The sequence below is a fragment of the Corvus hawaiiensis genome, chromosome 7 (assembly GCF_020740725.1).
Source record: "Corvus hawaiiensis isolate bCorHaw1 chromosome 7, bCorHaw1.pri.cur, whole genome shotgun sequence".
NCBI classification, from domain to species: domain Eukaryota; kingdom Metazoa; phylum Chordata; class Aves; order Passeriformes; family Corvidae; genus Corvus; species Corvus hawaiiensis.
In genome coordinates this window covers 3,275,585-3,294,376 of record NC_063219.1, presented here as the reverse complement: position 1 = coordinate 3,294,376, position 18,792 = coordinate 3,275,585, and the positions used below count along the sequence as shown (strand labels likewise).

Sequence of the window (18,792 nt, the reverse complement as noted above, 5' to 3'; positions counted from 1 at the left end):
GCAAGATTGCGAGAAAGCGGGGAATGGGTCTTCTCTTACGGTGTGCTGGCTACTGCAGCAAAATTAATGAATAGAAGGGAAAACCTGTAATACATTAGAGTGTTTTCCTGAAAATTATGCCACTAGTAATGATCCCCGAGTCAGGGCCAGTGGAAGGTCAAAGTCAGCTCTACAGTTGCAGTCACTTTGCAGCAGGGACTGTCTCTGATCAATGTTTGCATAATACCTGTTCCCGGGACTCATTCTCAGTGCTGTTATGATCTATCAGCTGGGCCATGCTGTTACTCAGAAGAGAAATGTCTTATTGAAAATCCATGGGTGCAACTGTAGATGACACAAGGAGGAGTCAGAGAGCACCCACTGGGAGTGTCTTGTATAACTACCCTGAGTGGATTATGTCCAGTCTCACCCAGGTGGGCTGGCCATTGATCTGGGTCAGAACTGCTGAGCTACCAAAGCTGTAATTAAAGCAGCATTTATTGAACTGAAGTGTACTGAACACATACAAAACAAGTGTGAAGGTACACATTGCTCTAAACCAAACCAAAAATACCACTCACACACTCACACTCCAAAGTAATTTTTTGTTAAAATGTCTCTCTGGATAGAAAGAAATCCAGAGTAAAATGCAATCATGTATCGAAGTCATATTAAAGGACATGAAATAACAGGTATAAAGGATGCTGGTGATGTCCTAAGTGGGCCATTGATGGAGATGGATAAAATCTTTGCAGAAGAAGGTGAAAAGAGAGGCTGGTGAAGTGTGAAGAGCTGGTCCAGAAGCCAAGTATTTATGCTGGGGAATGGAGGGATCTTTGTACACACATACTCATTTCCTGTTCCTTTTACTGAAGTGATGGGTAATGACCTAAGGAAAGGAGACATCCCAGTCTGTAATTACTCCTGTGTGCCAGCTCCACCAACACTTCTGCTCAGCTGAGATGTGCATCTCTAACCCCTCTGAAAGTCAGATCATTCCTAAATTGGTGATCAGTTTGGCAGGAGTTGCTTTATAAACATCAGCAATGGGTACATGCGTAATTAATCCAGGCTCAATGCTATCTGGAAAGGGTGGGGGGGAGAGAAGGAAGAGCTAATTTTTTATAGTCCAAGAAAATAGTGTTCAGGTGGGATGTGGATGGCACACTAATCAAAATGCATCAGGGACAGGCAAGAAGGGAGGAGTTTTGCTGCAAAAACCCCCTTGTATTTAACCTAAAGGATACAGATTGCATGTGAACAAGGAGTTTTATACTCCTATTGTACTCATGGGCTGCTTTAGATCAGCAGCATGGGGTGGATGGGGGAATTGCTGCTAATGTGGAATTTAGTACTTGTAACACAGCAAGTGTATGAAAACACTGCTTGTAAGAATAAGGGACTGGATTTGATGACTCTTCAAGTCTCTTATCCGTGATGATGGGGTTTTTTTTCCCACCCATTAAAAATTTGCTTTCTTGAGATCCAATTCAAGCCATACAACAATTTGGAGTGTAGTTGTTTTATTTTGGAGTTTTTTGTTGTTTGTTTCCCGACCAGCCTGCTTGCCCTCATCCTTTGTACAGGCTGAATTTGCTGGGAGGAGCCAGATGAAATGAAGGGGAATTCAGTGGGCACAGGTGGTGAGACAGTTCGGCAGAGCCATGATGCTCAGCACCACTGTATTGGGCGGGGTGTAGTTCTGGTTACTGACGTTTTTCTGCAAAACAGCATGTGCTGAGAGCCTGGCTGCTGAATTCTCCAAGCAATGATTACTTTGTTTCTTGGTGTTAACTCTGTATTAGTCCCTGTAACAAGCCAGAATGGAGTTTTGACATTTAGATCTCCTCCAAATTAACCTAAAGATTTCATTATATTTACACCAGGGTAGTGTTTTGCAAGCCATTAGTTTCTAGTTGAGAAGCTGATGGATATTTTAAGATCTTAAATCCTCTATTTGCTAGAAAACACCACACATATTATTGTAGGTACTATTTATGTGGAAGATAAAATAAATCAATTTTTTAAAAAAATCATGGATGCAGTATCTGACCCGTGTTTCACCTGATTTTCAGTCCCGTACCATTGTGATTCCCCTTCCAAACAATATTCTTTAATCTAATCGTGCACTGGCATAAATTGGAAAAGACGTTGATAACTGAGTGCACACCAGCTGAGCTGCTTTAGGGATTTGAATCTCTATTTAGGAGGTTAAAATGAAAAGTAAATGTTTCTACATGGGTAGCTGGGTGGTTCATTCTGTTCTAGTGGGAGGAATTAGCTAAAAAAAGTTATGTTTGGGCATCGTTTACCCTGTCTTCTTTGATTTTTGCATTTATTTATATGTTACATGTTCAAAGGACTCTTTTTAGGGTAGGGGGTTTTTGTGAGGTTTTTTTTTGTTTTAGTTAATATTGAGCAGAGGCATGGGGAACATGGTCCTGCTGTCTTTCCATGCATAGTCCCTGCATGCTTCTGGCTCACTGAAAGGAGGGAGTTTCGCACAGAATCACAGAATATTTTGAGCTGGAAGGACCCAGAAGGATCATCCAGTGCAACTCTTAAGTGAATGGGGAGTTGCCTTTAGTGTGGCTCTGGAAAACACGGCAGGGAAGGAGTGTCTGTTCTGCTCTCATCTTACGCTTCACATGGAAAACATGAGTAGCCAAATTTAAAATCAGGGCTAAAGGGCCAATCCTGTGGCTGCGTGAGAAGAAAAGACCCACAAGGCATATTCTTAGGGGACACTGGTATCAGAATTTAGGATGACCTCTTTTCTCTTTCTGTACTTGCAGTTTCTCCTGAGCTGCTCTCTTTAGAAGTCACGTTGTCTTGTTGCTATTCAAGCCAACAGAGCTGATAAGAGGCTGTGATAACCTCACATTTAACAGCTTATTTATTTGTTTATTTAAATACAGTTGCTGTGTCTGGCTGCCCAGCCCTGTACCAGAGGCTTTGATATTGGCAGAAGTACAGAGCAATGCCTTGATTTTGTTTCCATCTTTGGCAGGGGGATACGATTGCTTCCTGTGACTCCTCCGGCGTGATGAAGCTCTGGGACATGCGCAAGTTGGTCCCTATTCTATCCATCGATGCAGGTCCCCATCCTGCCAACCAGGTCGCCTTTGATCGCTCTGGTAGGGTTCTAAAACAACTTTTTCCCCCCTAAGACAAGGTTTGAGGTTTGTTTTGAAATCTCTCTCATCTCTCTCTAGTCCTGAAGCCAGATAACATGTGTAAAGCAACACAGATGTGTTAATTTCGAAGAAATGCCTGGTTGTGCCAGTGATCAATACATTTGTCTTCTGTGGGCTAAACTGCCAAACTGGACTACTGCTCCATTTTTATAAAATGAAAAATGCACGATAACAAAGAATACAATTAATTGCAACAGTATTACATCAAATACAGAAGTGATCATTGTGGGTAAAAAGCTTAGTGAGAGTGCCTGTGTTCCAGTAATGTTTATTCTCCATTACTGTTTGTTCTTTTATTTGCTAATTCTGGAGTTGCATTTCATAACCAGTCTTACAAAGTCCTCTCATAATTGTCTCAGAATTTCATTGGGCTGACAGGGTGGCTTACTAGGCACCAGGAACTGAATTGACCAGTTATTTTTCATCATCAACCATGTAGTACCATGTCAGCAATACTGTGAGTGCACACTGCATTTTCATTTGAAGAGGAGCTATTCTAAAATATTTTTGTTTTAAAATAATCTTCAGTTCCAAAGCACAGACAAGCATTCATGTTGCAGCACAGAATTAGATCCTATCTTAGGAAATGGTTTTACTCAAAGCTAGTGTAACATGATATAATACAGTAATATATAACATATATATAGGCACATGGAAAAATAAGTATACATTTGCATTATATGTTCATAAAACATAAATCTTTGATAGAATATGAGAGATAATAAGGAATCATTAAAGAAAAATAATAGGATGGTGTTTTGTCATAATGACCTACATACTGTGGAATGCATAGAATCAATATATTGAGTCACTTGGCAGAAAACTTTCACATCAAATTCCGTATTATTTGTGTAGTGATTTCATGGATCTCTCTGCTGTATCATTAAATAAGGTACTTTCATTTTCCAAGGGAGAAAAAATGCATTGACACTGTCCATTTTTGGACAGTTTCCCAAAGACAAGTTTAACCACTATTGTATTTATGTGTGTAATTTGGAATAAGAGCTCATTTTTTTGTTCAGGAGGTTTTGAAGAAGTTTTGCATCTTAGTTTCTGGTGTATAATGTTGGGTCATTTGCAGAGGAACCACATCCCTGAAAAATGCAGTTGCAGTGTTTCTGCCAGATGGGAACTTTCCATTAGAAAGGTTATCAGCTTCAGGTAATCTAAATGGGCACATTTTTCCATCATTTGGACAAAATCCAGAATTTTCTCTGCAGGAGTCACCACACAACAGAGCTGTCAAATTGGGGTGGATGGTCACAGAGAGGCATAATGCAACAGGATGGAATTCCAGCTGGCTGAAGATAGGCAGATACCTGGCTGAGACATGCAGTACCTGCTGCAAGAGGGATAGACTAGATAAAATATATCCTGTGTTTAACAGCCTGTTGGGAATGGGACATCTGCCTCACTCAGGACCTCTGCTGGTGGAGCAGCTTGGGTTGATTTTCCTTATCAAAACATGGCTCAATTTCCAGCTGTTTCCCTCAGTGTCTCCAGCTGATGTTACATCACCCAGTGCAAAATACTTGACTGCATTAATAGTCAGAGACACAAATTGTTCAGCTCTTACAGGTGGATTTAATTACTAGATTAGAGAGCCATGGTTGAGCAGGTTTTTTTCTTCTGCCCAATAATTATTTAAATTAAAGCTAATAATGATAGAAGAGGTTTATGAAAAGTTTGGTGGTATCAGCAAACGAGATTGAGGTCGGAGATAAGAAGGCCCCGGCTAATGGAATAATTTGTTTTGCTTTCCTTTGTATTGTTTTCAAGTAATTATCTTTGCAAATGTAGTGTAGACAAGCACATCTTACCTTTTGTTTCTAAGTGCTGCTACCTTTGTGGGTATGACATGCACCAGGTGGGAGGTGCTTCCCAAAGGAGGAGTTTGTGAGTTACCGGGGTTCTCCCGATGGCATTTTTGGGGATGGGCCTTGCTGGCTCCAGTGATCCAATTGCTATTCGGGGCCTAAATGCCTGACCAGCATTGTTAGTTGAATAGCAGTCTAAAGCCATTTCCTGCTTTATCAGAGGCACACTCAGATGTTAGTGACAAAAGTTGTGTATAAGTCTTTCTGCTTTAGCTGCACTCTGCCTCAGCTTCTCTTTAGCTCAGCTTAAAGGTGGACTTTTCCATACTTGTGAGTGAGGAGAAAATAACTACATTAGTAATTACCATTGCACTTCATGGAGATTTTCTGCTTTGCCCTGCTCTTTCTGAAAAAAGCTCATGATCTTTCAGTGAGAGGTGGTGATGGACCTGCCTGGGACTCAGCCTACTGGGGGTAATGCTCTTCAATATTGTGTTTAATATCAGAATTTTTTCTGATATTGTGCACAAATAACATGTCCTTTGAATTCTGCGTGTTGTGAATGGCTGACCAGAGTTACTGTGCAACATGGACCACAGCATAACTGATTTTTAAACTAAATTCACTTTTACTTTTTTATGTGCAAGTTAACCAGCATCTCCGTGTGCATATATTCCTGGGTAGCATTCATGCATCCCTGGAGCACCCTCTTGTCATCACCTTTTGTGTTTCCAGTTGCTGTTTAGAAAATGTAAATAAGATTAATCATAACACAGCATTGCATATGTAAGAGAAGGTGCAGAAGATTCCATCTTATATGCTATGATGTATTTATTTGTTATCACAGCACATTAAAACAAACAAACCAAACAAGCCCCACTTCACAGCAACAATCCAAAATCAAGAGCAGTTACAGTAAGGCCAAGGCCAAGCAAATAATATTTGGAAAAATGCACTGCTTTATTCTGAGCTCTGGAGATACAGTGAGGTGTTAACATTTAAGCTGCTTCCATCCAGGCTGGGCTGTGTTGCTCTCAGCATGACCAATAACCTTACCATACCTCTGACCATCCCCAAAGGCTAGAGTTGCATGTCTTATTCTGAGAAAAAGTAGTTTAAAAGAATGTAAAAGCTGTAAATGAATGTGAAAGCTGAGAAATGGCAGGATCAAGATTATCTTGTGATACAAGTGGTTTATTTTAGGAGACAACAATTCTAGGGATGCAGGAGACACAGTGACAGTGAACAGATGGTACCACTGTCAGCCATGGTGGGGTCAAGGCAACTGCTCAGTGTTGATCTCTAAAAGCAAGCTTGATTTGCTTAATTACACATCACCCAGGACCATTACCACGAGACGGACAATGGTCCAATGGGTGGCAGTTGTTTGCTGTTCCTCTGCAGTCATTTTTGGTGTGAAATAGCAGAGACAAATTTTCTTCTCTACATTGCCCACCCTTTTACTGAACACAGAATTATTGACAGGATTTCTGGGATGTCATTGCTGGAGCATTGTTAATATTTGCACTTGACATTATTTGGGCTATAACTGATAATGTTAAAGCCACAAGCAATCCCCACAGGGATGGGGGCATGGACGTTAGAGCTCAGATGGTTAGAATTTCCACTGATATTGAGACATCAGGTAAAGTTCCAAAATTACAGTTTTCACATCCCTAATCTGGTAACAATTTATGTGCTCAGAACAGAACTGGCAGATGTAGTCCTTGCAAATCGATCTTGCAGTGGGGTGCCCTCTCAATTTTCTCTTTCATTTCCTCAGTTTTTGGTTGGTGTATTGACTGCAAAGACAAGCTGGTGTTAAGATGACAGAGCCAGGTGTCTGTCCTTTCTCCTTCTTTCCTCCTTTCCTTCACATTTTTGGTTAATTGATACCCCGTAAGTGGCACTGAGGAGATAAAGCTTCATCTTGGTAGGGTGGAGAGTTTGCTAGGATGGAAGAAGCTCTCCTTTGCTGGGAAGCCTACAGTGTATTTTGGAGTGAGAGGCTGAATTGGCAGTGGGTACACCTGCAACTTGCAGATCTCAGGAGGTGACTATTGCCACTGTGACCTCTTATAAATAGAACTGGAGCATGACAAGATCTTTACCCTTTATCCCACTTGTTTTGCAGTTTCTGGAACTTGCTGTTTGTATTTGTCTCCCTTTTGATTACAGTTAAAGTCACGCTTGATGGGAGAAGAATCCTTTAGCACAGAACTTAGCAGTAATCTTTTTAGAGGCATCTGATTTTGTCCACATAGAGCAATTATGTGCTGACATTAATGTGTGTTTTTCCCTGTGCCTCCCATTTCTGACTCAAAAGCTTTTTTCATTACAACACTTTATTGCTCTGTGTTCTTTAATCTCCAAGGCAGATTACTTGATAACATCAATTGATTCCTTAGGGTGCTTTTCCCCTTGTGGTTCAATGCCTGAGTTCCTGTCTCAATTCTGACCATGTATATGCTGTCGCAGGCAATCCAGCCTCAGCTTGGGTAATTTTTACTTGATTGAAGTTCTTGCCAATTAACGCAACCTTCCGATTCTGGGAATTGAGAAAAAAGAAAACATGAAGAATTAAACAATTGTCAAAGTAAGTGCTTTTTCTCCCCCTTCCCCAGTCTCAGCATGAGCCAAACATCTCTCCTTCCCCCTTCCTGGTTTCTTCTTGCCTTGTTTTCACTGTGGGCTGTGCCCCATCATCCCAGTTCCTTTGGTTCAGCAACAGGGGATGCAAGGAGGAGTATAATTCTCTGGATTTGTCCTGGCACTTACCTTTTCACTAATCAGTTCAGACTTGCTACGGTGCTATAGCTCCTCCTGACAGGACAGCAAGGTGACCAAGCCATGGTTTTGGAGCACATCTTTCAAGTCTTGGAAACGTTTGCTCTTTACATAGAGAGTTAAGACTTACTTTGCTGCCTGCTTTGCTTCTCATTCAGGCTTTTCTCAGGTCTATTTGTACTTGTACATCACTTGTTCCTGTCCTTGTTCCCATCAGGAATTGCTTAATGTCTGTCCGTTCAGAACCGTTTGCTTTGCTATGGTCAGCACTCCAAGAGCTGAGTGTTTTCCCTGCATCCCTACACACACTTTTCTGTACAAACCAAAGATTCACATGGTCTGTTTCTTTTAAATATAATTGATCCACATTCTCACAGGTTTTGCTTAATGAGCACAAATGCAGCCACCTGCATATCTTACTTCTCCATTTATTATTTGGTAATCAGCACTTTTAGCTCATCTTCCCTTTCTTCTTGGCTTCAGCTCATGTCCAAGTGCTGTGTCAGGGCTGTGTGTCTGATCTGTGTGTGCCTCCTCTGTCCCCAGCAGAAACTGGCCAAATAGTAGTCAGGGAACACTCCCCTTCCTTCCAAAAGGGGATAGGGCTGACCACCAAAGTCAGTCCTTTTGCTTTACGCTGGCAAGTTTCAAGCAGTGGTGGCTCTCCATTTCTCCTTTGTCTTGTCCATCCCTCTCTTTTTGTATTCCTCTTCAGTCTCAACTTGAGTATCCCTTTATAAAACTTCTCTTAAAGCCTGTGATAACATGTTTGATCCATGTCTGAATGTGCATCCCAACTTTAAACTGATGGGTGGGAGATAAACTTTCAGATCTGTTTGTTGACCAAGGTGTTTTTATACAAGTGAATGATTTTCAAAAGTGATACCTTGGATAGAGGGAGTACTGGTGGGCTGGTTCACCTCAGCCACACTGGGAAAAAGGTTTTGTCCTTTGTGCCTCAAGCTGAAATCCCTGCTTTGGCAGAGCAAATGCTGTTGCCCCAACTGTGTGCTCTTCGACACTGCCTCAATATTGATGTTTTGTCCCTAGGTAGCCTGCCCAGCCCATGTGTTTGCACTGGTGAATGCATTAGTGAGCTCCCTGGAGAGATTCCAGCGTGGTGTGAGTTGGTTTACACAACCCGTGACCTATTTTCCAGCCCTGATCATGCTGCTTAGCCTGGGAAGTCGGATCAACAAGATGTCCCTGTCAACCTCTTTCCCTGAGGAGTGCTTACAGCGTCTGTTGACCATCCTTAATTACTCCTATGGTCATCATGGGAATAAAAGGATGTGCTGGAAGACTGAATTATTCAACAGTAATTCCTTGTCTCATAATTCTCACTCCTTCCCTCTCTGCTGCTGTATGCCATTTTTTCTCATTCACAACATCTGTTTTCCTGACTGTAAAAATTCTTTAATTTGTAGGCAATGGGTAGATTGGACTTACACAAATACAAGCTGATTGACAGATTGTTTTGTCTCCTGGTTTCGTGGGGGTATAAAACTATCACTCCTTATTTCTGACTGTTGCAGTTTGCCAAAGGGAAAAAGCTGGCAATGAATTTTCCCCCTTTGTTGATCAGGAGAAGAGTTGTGCTGTGCAGTATTTCTGTTGTGTCATAACCATTTTTCAATACGAGCAAACACCACAATATTTAAATGTGCTGGAAGGGAAAGAAAAGGGATTCTTAAAATATACGACTTTATTTTCAGTACAGACATAATTTAAAATGTATGAAATATTTGTCCTTTGGAAAGGAAAGGGAGGTGGCTTGGAACCCCTGTATTTTACATTTTTTGCCCTGGTTGCAGATAGTGTTTTGTCTCTGGCTGTGTTTGCTGAGCTAATGAGGGTGGGGACTGTGCTACTGCAGGCGATTGCTCTGAGCACTGAGCACTTGGAAGAGATTAGCCCCATTGATATTCCCTTCATCTTTGTTAGAGGGGCATGCTTCCTTCCCTGGAGTGCCAGGAGATGGACAGCTGTTTAATAGAGCCAGCCTTTTTTCAAGTACAGGCTGTAGTCCTGAATATTCCCATCTCCCTTGCCTGCAGACACCCCATGTCAAAACAATGTTCTGGAAGCCAGGGTTGTTCCTCATTAGAGCAATATATTGACCTGACAGGGGCTTTTTTGAGGGCCCCAGCTTGACTGGGTTATTATCTGACTGGTTAAATATTATTCTTCAAGGAGAAGCAACAGTTTCAGCAGTTTAGGCAGACAGCCAAAAGATGGTGATGAGCAAATTGTTTGTTCCAAGAGTAAATGAAGGGAATGTCCACATGATTTTTGCCATCATTGTATTAAACTAACAGGAGCTGAAAACTGGAGCTTTATGCATCCCAAGTGGGGCATAACTGACCAAAATTTTGATTCTCCAGCAGCTATCCACAAACTGAATTAGAATGGCTTGCAAGAAGTTGGCTTTTTTCTAATCTCATTTTAACTAGGCACAGGTCTTAAAATAATAATGTATTTAACATCTCATCTCTTGCATTTACTGCTTTTGTAACTTTACCAGGTTCATGGATTCAATTTTATATTTATTGTTTATATTAATTGCAGCTCACAGAATACTGCAATTAGCAAATTCCTCCTTTGAATGTATTTACAGTGATAGAATAGAACTCCTTACTTTCACTCAGACTGCACAGCTCTGTCCCAAGCCTGGCTTAGATACAAGAGCTTCATCTCCTGATTAACTTACTCCTGCAGACAGTCAGGGACGAAGGACCTCTGAAAGTCATCACAGCCTTTCTTCCATGAAAGCTCCTTTTAGATATCGACAGCTCTCCAGGTCCTGTGTTTTGACTACAGCATCTGTATGTAAAGAGTGGGTCAATACTGTATTCATCATTCATAGCCTGTAATAAAAGAAAGGGATTTTTGGAATATTGCTTTGGTATTTTTGTGTCCTTTCTATGTGGTAAATATGGAAGATGGAATGGCTGTGGCATTCTCTGCCAAGGACTGGATAAGTCAGGGAATCTGCAAGGGGACAGCCATTTGCATCTTTGTCACTGCCGAAATTAAACGTAAGTTCATCAGTAATCAAGAATCATTAGTTAGCTGGGAGCTTTGTGGGCTGACGCAGAATTGTGTTGGGAGTGTAGAAAACACCCTTAGGAAAACAAAGAACTGGACAGTTCTGTTTAAGGGGAAGCAAACATTTAGAGAGAAGGAAGAGTCCATAGGGGCTGGGATGCTTTGGAGAAAGAAGTAGTTCTTGTGACTGCCTAAATAACTCAAGTATGTTGTTTCAAACTTAAGGATAATTTAGGGGATTTGGTCTGTTCACCCACTGTTCTTTTCCCTCCTAAAAAGCAAAGTATTTCATATTTTGGATTAAAACTTGGAAATGAAATGTCAGACAGTTTTGTAAAAAAAAAGAAATCTTTAAAACTGTCCATAACCAGCATTTCACTTTCTTCTTTGTGGAGGTAAAAACTATGCCTGTCTATGCTGAGTTTGAATAACACACTTTCAATAACTCAAAACTTACCTTTTTAGCAAAGTTGCTCTTTTTCCAACATTCGTTTTTAAAAGTAACCAAAGTCTAAAATAAAATTATTCACCTCCAGATACCTGTATTGTGATTACCAAGAAAGTTTTGATTCCTTGAACAGCTCTTCCGCTTGGTAAATGGAATATATTCATGAGCTAGGTCTTCTCAGCGCTTGGAAAGTGGCACCTCTTTTCAAGAAAGAGATCATCTTTGAATTAAAAGTATGCTGTCCTTAGCCTTTTTTTATTTTTATTTCATTGACAAATTGTCGCAGGAGCTAAAACGCGTAATCATCAATAACAAGTGATCCATGGGGCTATGCAAAATGTATTGATTAACAATATAATCTCCATACAGATGTCCTAGTAGTGCTTGTTATTTTCTATGGGCCAATCTGGGAGTCCTGCTTGCATTTCAAGGGGCAGGTGGAGGAAGGTGAGTGAGACAAAGTTCAGAGCATCTCTGCAGTTGCCTGGCAGCATCTTGGCTGAAAAGGAAAAATGCTACCAATTGCTCCCACCACAGGATGTGCAGCCTCCTTTTATCAAGCCTGCATGGGTACAAAATAAACCCATTTCCTTGAAAGGAATTCGAAGCCTGAGACAAAATCCCCTTTGTCATGAAAGCATGATTTAAATTTGTTTTAAGGCTGTTCCACTACTAAGAAAATCCTGATTTAGGTGCCTTTGAGGCATTTAACTTACACTTATGCAGAGCTATTCCTCAGAGAAAACTGGATGTAATTTTAGGATTAGATAACTGACCTAGGAATGAGAGAGAGAGAAAGAGTGCAAAGCTTGCACATCCACTTTTTCCAGATGGATATTCACTAGGAAACCTTCAAACTGCTCATAAATATTGCCTGTCCTTTTGTAAAGGCTCCCACCAGCAAGCCCATGGTCATTTCCTGGGCAGAAAGAGTTTTTGTATTGAAACTTTTGGGCAACTAAAGAAAGTATTTTAATTCCCGTTCTTTTTCTGTGGCAAAATATTACACATAATGATGAATGGGAAAATAAGCATAGAAAGAAGTTCTATAAACAGCCTCCAATGCCTGACTTGCATATTTGAGCTGTTTGTTTATTCTGGGGTTTTTTCCTCTGGAATGAACTTCCTCTATTTCTTTGCCTGTCTTTCAACTCATGAAAATACCTTTTATGTAGAGATGCTATCTCTTGGAGATAGCATGCTCTTGGGGAGTAGGGTTAAATCTCCTTACTTTCAGTCTTCCTAAACTAAATTGAGTGAAAAAAGGAACTATCTTAATCCCTTTTTTACCCTTCTAGAATAAAGCCAAAGAGGTGGTGATGACAGTGAGTTCTTTAATACTGGGTTCATGTTAAACATCATTTCTTCCTTTCACATTTTATATTGCAAGTGAGTATGTGTGCAATACCTCAGTGACCTGCCTGGAAACACAGAAGATCAAAAGCAGAGCATTTCTGGTCTGTTGTGGCAGTGTCCCAGCTCTGGCACTGGGCAGGAGGTGATGCTGAGGGCAAACAGATAAACTCAGAGTGAGGAGATGCTGCAGTTTCCCTGCCCCTCTCCTGTGGATCTGGGCTCCCAGAACTAGGTCCTCATGCACTTCAATGTTCATGGATCTCTGCTCTGGTAAACTTCTGCTTTGGCACTTCTTTGTATTTCCAACAGGTCCCATAGCCATGAGGAAGTACCTCCCTGCCTCTGCTTTAAATCTCTCAATGATACATTCTGATTCTCATACTATGGGAATTACTGAATAATTGTTCCTTGTTCAGCCTCTTCCTGCTGGCACATCTTCCTGCTCTCTTTGTGGAGCTGAAGGGTCTGTGTCTATTTAATCTTCTGAATACATAAGCCATTCCTCCTCTTTCTTCATTTGTTGCCCTTCTGTAAATCTTATTTTGGGTACTTCTTTTAAAAATGGAGAAGAGGGATGAGTTTGGTATGATGTTTTCAAGATGTGCTTAAATCAGGGTTTTAAATAGAGGCCTAATGAGGTTTTTTTGATTTTCTTCTCTAACTTTTGGGGTTTTCTCCCCCCAGTCTTAAATCTTGACATTATAACAAGCTGATGTTTTCAAGGAAGTGTCCGTGGTGGCTGTGAGATCTCTGTCCTGAATGACAAAGGGCTAGTTTACTGTCTGTCACTGGATTTGTATAATTAAGAATACTTTTGTTTATTTGAATATTCAGTGTTTCTCAGAATTCAGTTTCATCTGCCTTTCTATTACTTAATCCAGTAGCATCTTGAGATTCTTCAGTCACTCTGTGAAATGTGCTGTTGTCTTGAAAAACATGAATAATTTTATATTCTCAGTGTTCAGTTTCACATCCTTTAAGAAAAAGAAATTATTGATGTGCTGACTAGCATAGATCCCAGAATAAATGTCACATTCTTTTGGCAATCTGTATTTTTCTCACTATGTCCTATTGGAAAGATTCCATTTTTCCCCTCCCAACTTTGGTCATCAAAACTGTTGGGAATTCAAGTATCTTATGTCAGTCAGGTCACCCTTACTCCTGTGCTTCTCAGCACCATCAAAGAGCCAATTTCTGATCTGTGGTTTGTGCTGTAACAGCTGTGGTAACTCCTCACTGTGGTATTGCATTTCTCCATGCATCAGCTAAATCTGTTCCTTATTATACAACTGAGTTTATTAGACCTGTAAATAAATCCCAGGTACCAGCTGGCAGTTTCTCAGGCTCTTTTCAGAAGTTGCTGTCACATTTGCCACCTTCCATTCCTCTGCTCCTTGGACCAGGTTAAGCAGTTGCTTCAAGAGCAATTTAAGTTAATTTCATATATAATGTTTTATTATGAATACTTTCTGCGTCTGGCAAATACTTGATCACCTCATTCTAAGATTTTGGACTTCTGTTTCCTGTTAAGAAGCCAAGCCAGCCTGTCCAGAGTGTCCCTCAGGAGTTACAAAAGCAGTCAGCTCTCTGCACTGCTCTGCCTGGTGGGATTGCAGCTGCTTGGGGATGGTTGGAACAAGGTGGAATCCATCACAGACGAGAGGGATTTGAGCTATTGCTACATGGCTTACTTTGCATGACATCATCTTTAAAGGAATGGATGGCTATTCCCACTAAAGGAATGAGGCAGCAATTCCTTCAAACAAAGACATCTGTCTTATAATATAAAAGAAAGTGTTTTGGTTGCTCAGCTGATGCGCATCTGAAGTTGGATGTTAAAATTAGGAGTTAAATTGTTAACACTGTCCCTGGAGTGCAAGGTTCACTGAAACTGAGAATTTTCCTCTGCAATCCATGAAAAAAAGAGTAACTTAAAACATAGTCTGTTAAATCCATTGCCTTCCCTGGCTTCCTTTCCAGAACTGTAGTAGTAGTAGTAGTTGATAACAGCCTTTTATTCAGGATCATCCCTTTCTGTGTTCCAGACTGCAGTCACAGCTGTCTACTTAAAACTCTGATATACAATTACGTGTATTTGGCCAAACGAGTCTTTCCTTACATCAGTGGAATTAGCCCTCTCCATTTTGTGTCCAGTATTGAGGGGTTTTATTTTCTATTGTGTGTTCTTTTTCCTTCAACTCCTTGCCCTAGCCAGTCAGCCTGAGTGGCATTTGGAATATATCTGGTAGCATAACAGGTGTTTGTAAGTGACTGAAATTAATGATTAGTGTTTTAGCTGTGCTTGCAAGCTAAGTTTAGGCACTGGCACAATTAGGAGTCATTGGCTGATGGACCAGCAAAATAATGGGCTTAATTTAAGCAGATGAAGCCTCTGAGTCAAACCCCAAGCAAGGCAGGTCTGTGCCAGTGCTGGCCTCGCTCAGCACTGTGGCTGAGGGGGCTCCTCCACCTTCTTCCCTGAGCAGTTCCAAATGCTAGGAATGAGTGAACAACCTGGCTTGAGAAACTCACAACCTTCCTGTTCCAGCTCCTGCATCTGACGTGGAGTGGTTGAATCTGGGACTGCTGAGCTTTATGATGCAGGTATTGTGATTGATGGAATATTCTGCTAATTTTTATTTATTAATTAACACATTTATTTGAGTAAATTACTAGACAACTCTGATAGTTGCTGGGATAGTGCAGGCATAGTAAACACAAGGTTATTGAGTATAATGAACACTTCTTCCCTGGCATTGGAGCAAATCATGGGGAAAGGAAATAGGAAAGGAAATCAATAAGAAGAGCCAAGCCTACAGAAATTATTAAGCATCACCTCATTCAGAACCCCTCAGCTAATGAAAAAAAGATGCTCCCCTGAAATATTGCCCACAGCCTTAGCTGGCAGGTACACATGATATTTGGAGAGAAGGCTGACGCTCTTTGCTGGGAAGTGCTGAGCATCCTCATGGCATCGTATACTTTGGGCAGCAGGTTCTCTGTGGCAACCTTGGACTTCATGGGCCAAGGTGGAGGATGCCTTGAGTCTCAGTTTTGGTCCTTTCAAGGGAAGAGAAGTCTGAGCCTGTGACCTCCCTTCTTCCCTTCTGTGAAACAGCAGCATGCTCTGGGTGGCTGTTCTGTAATCCAACCAAGCCAGTCCCTGCCAGCAGGCACTGTGCTGTGTGTGTAGGGCATCTCCTCTCTCACTGCAGGGCACCCAGCTGGGAAGATGCAGCCTGAACCTACAGCAGGCTGCTCTGTCTGGTAGTGGTTGGTTAGCTCACTCATCCCAGCTCTGTTAAGTTTTCCAAACACAGCTTCAGTGAGAGCTGGAGAGTTTAAATCTCTGCACATGCCTGCTGCTGGCCCAAGGGTTCCTGGGACTGCCTGCTTCCAACTCTTACACTAACCAAGGCTCTGGTACATATTTTAAAATAATTACTTTCATTCCTTGCTCATTTGTTTTCTGTTGTTACTTTCTTTTTGCTGCTGTAAAAGCTCTTACATTCGATGTTCACTTCTGTGATTTGTCCTGATGTTCTCTACGATTATAAGTTTGAGTAGTACTGAGGTGAATGAATAATTTAGGGAATCCAAAATAACACAGACTGGGTTGCTCCACAGCTGAGAGCACAATCACACCCGTAACACAGAGCTGACATCCACCTTGTGTACAAGGATGTGTGGGTTATGGTCCTGTGGCTCTGCACAGTTTTGCACTTAACAGTCATCTTCCCAGTCTGTTTGGGCTCTTTGGAATTATGTACTAAAGGCTGGACAAGTAGGTTTTATTTCCAGAAATTTTATTTCCATAAATTACCCATAGGTGTGTGGGGATGGTCTTTGTGTAAAGATTTGGCAGAGTGGCCATTAGGATCCTGCCCCTAGGAAATGATAGATCCCATGCTCCCGGTCAAACACCTGTGCTGTTGTACTATGTGTGCATGAATTCAAAGTGTCCTGCACTGGGCTTCTCTCTTGTGTGGTCTGAATTGTTCTTCTCTTTCCATTGGTGGAGGAGAGGAGAACTGTACCTCAGTACAGCATTGCCATCACCATGGAAACACACCGGTGGGGACAGCCTCCTCAGAAGAGGAGCACAGAATCACTGAATCACACACTGGTTTGGATTGGGACCTTAAAGATCATCTGATTCCAAACCCTGCCATGGGCAGGGACACCTTCCGCTATCCCAGGTGGCTCCAAGCCCCGTCCAGCCTGGCCTAGGACACTTCCATGGATCCAGGGGCAGCCACAGCTTCTCTGGGCAACCTGTGCCAGGGCTTCACCCCCTCTCACAGGGAAGAATTTCTTCCTAATATCCAATCTAAACCTACTCTCTGTTGGTTTGAACCCATCCCTCCTTGTCCTGCCACTCCAGTTCCTGACACAGAGTCCTTATCCAGCTTCCCTGTAGCCCCTTCAGATACTGAAAGGGGCTCTGAGGTCTCCACACAACTTTCTCTTCTGAATAGCCCCAAATTTCTCAGCCTGATTTCACAGAGGAGGTGCTCTAGTCTGGGATTCAAGCATTTCATGTCTTCTGTTGTCCTGGCCCAACAAAAGTAAAAACACCTTCATATGCTCAGTGATTTAAAAGCAGCAAACACAGCTCAGCCCATCTACTGCCACATACATAATCAGTTCGGGTATTTCTAAGCAAAACAAATACTTCCAAAGGAGCTATTGCGAACAGATGGACTAACATTCATAAAATAGGCAGTTCCCTCTTTAAATGTTTTGTTGGAATAAAATGTATTGTTTCTATTGAGATTTAAACTGCAGTTTGCTTAAGTCATTTTTATATTTGCACATTATATTGTGAGCATATGAAATGGGCAAAATGTTAAGAATAATTAAGCAGAGTGGTCCTAAATACCCTGGGGAGTCTGAAAAATCATATAGAAAAGAAAGCAGCTATCTGTGGAGCTGCCAGTTGTACTTATATAAGCCCATCTGTTTACATCTACACCTGTTCCCTAAAGAAGAATAGATCTTATGTGAAGAATTCCCACCAGATCCCCCAGACATTTTATTATTCAAGAATGTTCTTCCTGTTTATTCTCTCTCTTTCCTCTATAAGAAACTGTAGAATGAATATTTTCAGTGTGGTGTCATAGAACATTTGCAAGACAAATGCTGGACTTAGCATTAAAATTAAAAGAGTTTGTTCTCTTCTGATTTCATAATGAATACAAATGCTTGCAAGCCATGTGCACATACCTTTGACTCACAGTTGCTCAGAGTCTTGTCTCCTGTTTATCTTTCCCCTCCCACTTCTTTATTTTCGTCTGGAGACCCTCAGACCATCTCTTGTCAAACCTAAGGTATAGGTTATTTTATATCTAATTGATCATGTGGAAAGGCTGTTTGCTTTTTGTGGGGTCTAAACTTCTTTTATTGTAAAACTTATTCTTAAAAAAGAAAGAGGAATTCAGGAGCTCCAAACTTTGTGTTTCCCTATGTCACTCAGTCCCGGGAGTTCTGCAAATGTAGGGCTAATGATGTGCATTCCCTGGCTGAGGTTCCATCCTCAGAACTACTTCAACAACAGTGTTGCCTGAATAATGTCAGATCTAAGCATGTGGACTTTTTTGATCTCTTTATTAAATCCTGGTATCAAAGTGGATTTATCCACTCTCAAAGATAAGATGGGGGGAGGCCAGCTTTTGAAGATTATTTGCATTTCTTTCATTTGGTGGCCTGATCTTCTTCCTACTCTATTGAACTTCTGTAAATTGCTTTAGAATTCTTAGAACAAAAAAAAATTTCTAAGGAGTTCTAACTTCTGATTTAATTATCAAACTGTAAATTCTTTACATAAACTTTATGACACAGCAAATAAAAAATAAAATGAGGTCAAGTCAAAAAAGGAGCAAATTCGATTAGCCCCTTCAAAGAAATCTGGACTTGATTTCAAGTTTTGAATTACAGATTTAGAATGAGGGTGGGTTTTCTCCTTGTCAGCTTCTGTGGAACTGAAATTGTGAATTCATCTCACTTCTAACAGTGACTTCCCAACGAACTTTAGTGGTTCAGGTGCTTGGGAGAATGCTTCTCTCCTCCCAGATAGGTAATTCCATTCTGACCACCAAAACTTTCCTTACACTTCGGGCTTCCCACCGCAGCATTTCCTAGCAGAGACTTTCCATGAACT

The 18,792-nt window shown here is 41.2% G+C and overlaps 1 protein-coding gene across 3 annotated transcripts in view; it reads left to right on the top strand.

Annotated features, from left to right (window-relative positions):
- Positions 1–18,792, top strand: part of SPAG16 (sperm associated antigen 16) — a 359,782-nt gene that overhangs the window by 254,659 nt on the left and 86,331 nt on the right. For all 3 annotated transcript variants that reach the window (XM_048309624.1, XM_048309623.1, XM_048309625.1), the window contains one exon: positions 2,990–3,116. In XM_048309624.1, coding sequence (XP_048165581.1) covers positions 2,990–3,116 — 127 coding nt within the window. Of the gene's footprint in view, positions 1–2,989; positions 3,117–18,792 lie in introns of those variants that run through there.